Raw genomic sequence first — 3,594 nt, 5'->3', positions numbered from 1 at the left:
GGGCTAATCTGCACATTTTTCCCTTTTTTAATTAACTCTCATCTCTCTCACTCAGCCCTCTTTCTCTCTCGGCCACTGCACCGCCGCTAACGGTGGTTGAATCACCAAGTTGTAGGATCATCTTTTATCAGCAACACAAACGATTAATCCATCAAATCGACATTATATAGAAATAGCGAAAATGAGGAGGTTATGATCGTTACATTGTGAGAGGCGTCAAATTTGGCGATGGCGCCGACGCCTTGCCAAACATCACAAACTCGCGAAGCTTCGAGGCGGCAAGCTTGCTTCTGAGGCGTGATTTGGGGGCGACCTTCGCGCTGTCTTTTGTTGAAGCAAAGCACAGAGGATGACCGCAAGTTTGCTAGAGAGCAGCCAGTGGTGATGGAGAGCGTGTGTTGCGCTCTTCGTTCGAAATTCGAGCGGTGGAGGCAGGTCGGTGCTAAGGTTCAATCCTTCGTCCTCTTCAGAGGAGAATCGAGCAGGAGACGGCTCTCTGGCTGGGTGCAGCTGCACTGGAGCCATGGATTGGCTGCTTGCCGGCCTTTTAGCAGCGGTGGCGGCGATATCGCCGTATTTGAGAGAAAGAATTTCTCAGATCAAGACATGCCATGCACCTAAGTAGATCGGTGCTAGCTTCAGAAAAACGATTATTCATCTCTTGTATGATTAAATCAACAACCTAACATTGCAAGAATAAATAACAACTTATTATTAAGATATGAAAAATTCATACAAATAAAATGAATTAAATATTAAAAATTAAAACAAATACCTCAGTAAAAATCTCCACACGATAATAATGATCATTGGTGATGCTCTGCCTTTTATAACCAGGTCGAGTTATAGTGTCCTTCATATCAATCAAAGAAATGGCATTCACCTCACAAAAACTATTTACTTCATCACAAACTATCTCCCAACCAGTGTTTCTGAAGTCATGTAATTGAGCTTTCACTGTATCAATCAGAGACATGGCTTGCACAATATTTTGATCCTTTCTTTGTAAGGCAAATGACAACTCATTTGTCATTCCTAACAAATATTTCATCAAGTGCATCACAAAGACAAACTCATAATTATTCATCTTTCCAAGCAAACCTCTTGCAGTACTTCTAACCTCAGAGCTAGTGGTATCATCACGTGTATTCTCCAACACTTTCTCAACTGAAGGCCACATAGCACATAAACAAAGCAAAGTAAAATAATGTGAACCCCATCGAGTATCTCCAGGTCTTGCCAAACTAGTTTCCTGATTTAGGCCTCTTCCAGTCATCCTTACTTCATCATTGAGTTCTTTGACCAATCTCTCATGTTCTAACATTCTAAGTTGATCTTTTCTTTTGCAAGATGCTCCAGTCGTATTCACTATCATGGAAACATAGCTAAAAAAGTCCTTCACAGCCATGATACTCTTTAGCAACAGCAACAACAATTAACTGAAGTTGATGTGAAAAGCAATTAATGTACATAGCATAAGGATTTTCTTCTAATATTAAGGCTTTCAACCCATTGAACTCACCTCTCATGTTTGAAGCTCCATCATATCCTTGACCCCTCAATTTTGATAGTGATAAACCATGTTTCACAAATAAAGCACTAAGAGCATCTTTCAGAGAATGTGAACAAGTGTCAACAACATGCACAATTCCAATAAATCTTTCAATTACACATCCTTTATCATTCACATATCTTAAAACAACTCCCATTTGCTCTTTCAATGAAACATCTCGAGCCTCATCAACCAACATGGTAAACACTTTATCCCCAATATCATTGCTTATAGCAAGTGTAACCTCTGAAGCACAAGCACATGCTAAATTTTTTTGAATTTGTGGGGAATTCATTTGATTATTACCAGGAGCATTTGAACCCAAAACTTTGGAAACAACATCATTATGATCACTATACCATTGAAGCAACTAAAGAAAATTACCTCGATTTAAAGAAGTAGTTGACTCATCATGTCCACGAAAAGGCAATCCTTGCTTCAATGGAAAATGAGTCACATCCAATGAAGCCGTCAAACTAGTGCGATAAGCAACATCCAACTCACGAGCATTTGATCTAAACATATTTGCCACACTAGGTCTTTGATCTTTATATGCTTCAACTTGTATTCTAGCATTGTTGTGACAATTATCCGCATCTCCAACATGCTCTACAAATTTAATTAAAGTCTTCTTCCAATTGGTAAATCTCGTCTTGGTGAATACATCTGTTCTGTACCGACTTGATTTATTTTCGGGCTTGAATTATTAAAATGCAATTTTATTACGGAACGAAAAAAAGGAAAAAAAAAATAAGAACAGCTAAACCCTCGAAAGCACAGAGATGCAAACTAAGGGTCGGGCCTCATTAAAACCCTCCTACAGAAAACCCCATGGGAAAAATCGTAAGAGGGGAAAAGAGTACCCGTCTAGAAGGAGGAAAAAAAGAGCGGAAGAGAAAGTTTCAGGAACTCCGGCCTAACCATCGTCCCTAAACTATCCCGGCTCAGAAAAAAGGAACAAAAGCAAACCACGAGGCTAAGCCAGAAGGCCGGTGAGACGCCGTCGCCAACTGACCAACGAAAAAAACACGCAGAAAGAGCAAAAGGACGTTGAAAAGCAGTCGCCCAAAGCTCTACCATCGAACCGTGAGGAGTATGGCCGGTTAAACAACAGCCAACCCACGGATCAAAGTCCAAAAAAAGAGGGAACCAAAGAGAGTCAGCAGAGAAGATACAGCTTAGGCCGGTGAAGTGCCGTCGCCTAAACCGAGACTGCCGAAAAGTCCACATCCAGAAACGGAAGGTTGATGGACCGGTAATATGCCGTCGCCTCCAACCTTCCCTCCGTCTACCCGCCCTCAGCAAACAACAAGATCCAACGAGAGGTCCCCAACGAGCATACAAAGTAATGCAGCCGGTTATACGTCGTCGCCACAAAACTTGGTTATGCCCTCCATCTCCAAACTCCCCGTAAAACCTCCAACACTTCCAGTTCGCTTGCTGTATCGCTCTCCCCACGCAGCAAGCTAAAACGGACCAAAAAACCGCAAGCCCCCCCTGCTCCCAACTTCCAGCTGAAACATCCACCAACTGTTCGATGAAAGGCCTCTTATAGAAAACGTCTCCATAAAAAGACTCTCCCCACCTGTTCAACGAGAAACCATCACCCACGACAAGCAAGCTCACGCCACACCCCACACTGCTATACCTCCTCCGCACACCACCTGTTTGTAGAAAAACTATGCCCACGACGAGAAGACACCCCCAAGCGAAGGCATTGAAGCCCGACTCCAGCCCGACAAAGAAACTGAATAAAACCCACCCCCAAACCAGGGCATTGAAGCCCGATTCCAGCTCAACAGTGACAGTACAACTGGAATCAACAAACGACAGCCACCGCCTTATGAAAAAGCTCCAACCAAGGATATATCCCATCCTTTCGCAAACATTACAATTTTTGACGAACATGACTATGGACCGAAAGATCTCTAATCACTGCATCCCTGATGATATCAATAGAATGCGTCCACCAGCCTTGGGGAGTATGCGGACTAGCCATGATGTCAGCAGGAGAGTTTCCTTCCCGATAAATATGCGAAATG

At 42.8% G+C, this 3,594-nt stretch overlaps 1 protein-coding gene across 1 annotated transcript; it reads right to left on the bottom strand.

Moving 5' to 3' along the window:
* Positions 1 to 547: 547 nt before the first annotated feature.
* LOC131008436 (uncharacterized) lies at positions 548 to 1,408 on the bottom strand. Its single transcript, XM_057935317.1, has 2 exons — positions 776 to 1,408; positions 548 to 682 (listed from the first exon to the last, which is right to left on the bottom strand). The coding sequence occupies exons 1-2, from the start codon at positions 1,406 to 1,408 to the stop codon at positions 548 to 550; spliced, it is 768 nt and encodes a 255-aa protein (XP_057791300.1).
* Between the last annotated feature and the right edge of the window lie 2,186 nt (positions 1,409 to 3,594).

Source organism: Salvia miltiorrhiza, chromosome 2, assembly GCF_028751815.1.
Source record: "Salvia miltiorrhiza cultivar Shanhuang (shh) chromosome 2, IMPLAD_Smil_shh, whole genome shotgun sequence".
Classification (NCBI taxonomy): domain Eukaryota; kingdom Viridiplantae; phylum Streptophyta; class Magnoliopsida; order Lamiales; family Lamiaceae; genus Salvia; species Salvia miltiorrhiza.
Note: the sequence above shows the minus strand (reverse complement) of the source record. Positions and strands in the feature narration are given on the sequence as shown.

What these genes read in the sequence shown, in the direction of transcription:
- LOC131008436 (XM_057935317.1), bottom strand. Translation starts at nt 1,408, where the DNA reads ATGGCTGTGAAGGACTTTTTTAGCTATGTTTCCATGATAGTGAATACG. An exon ending in GTGTGGAGATTTTTACTGAG is followed by an intron (nt 683 to 775) that starts GTATTTGTTTTA and finishes TTGCAATGTTAG; the next exon opens with GTTGTTGATTTAATCATACA.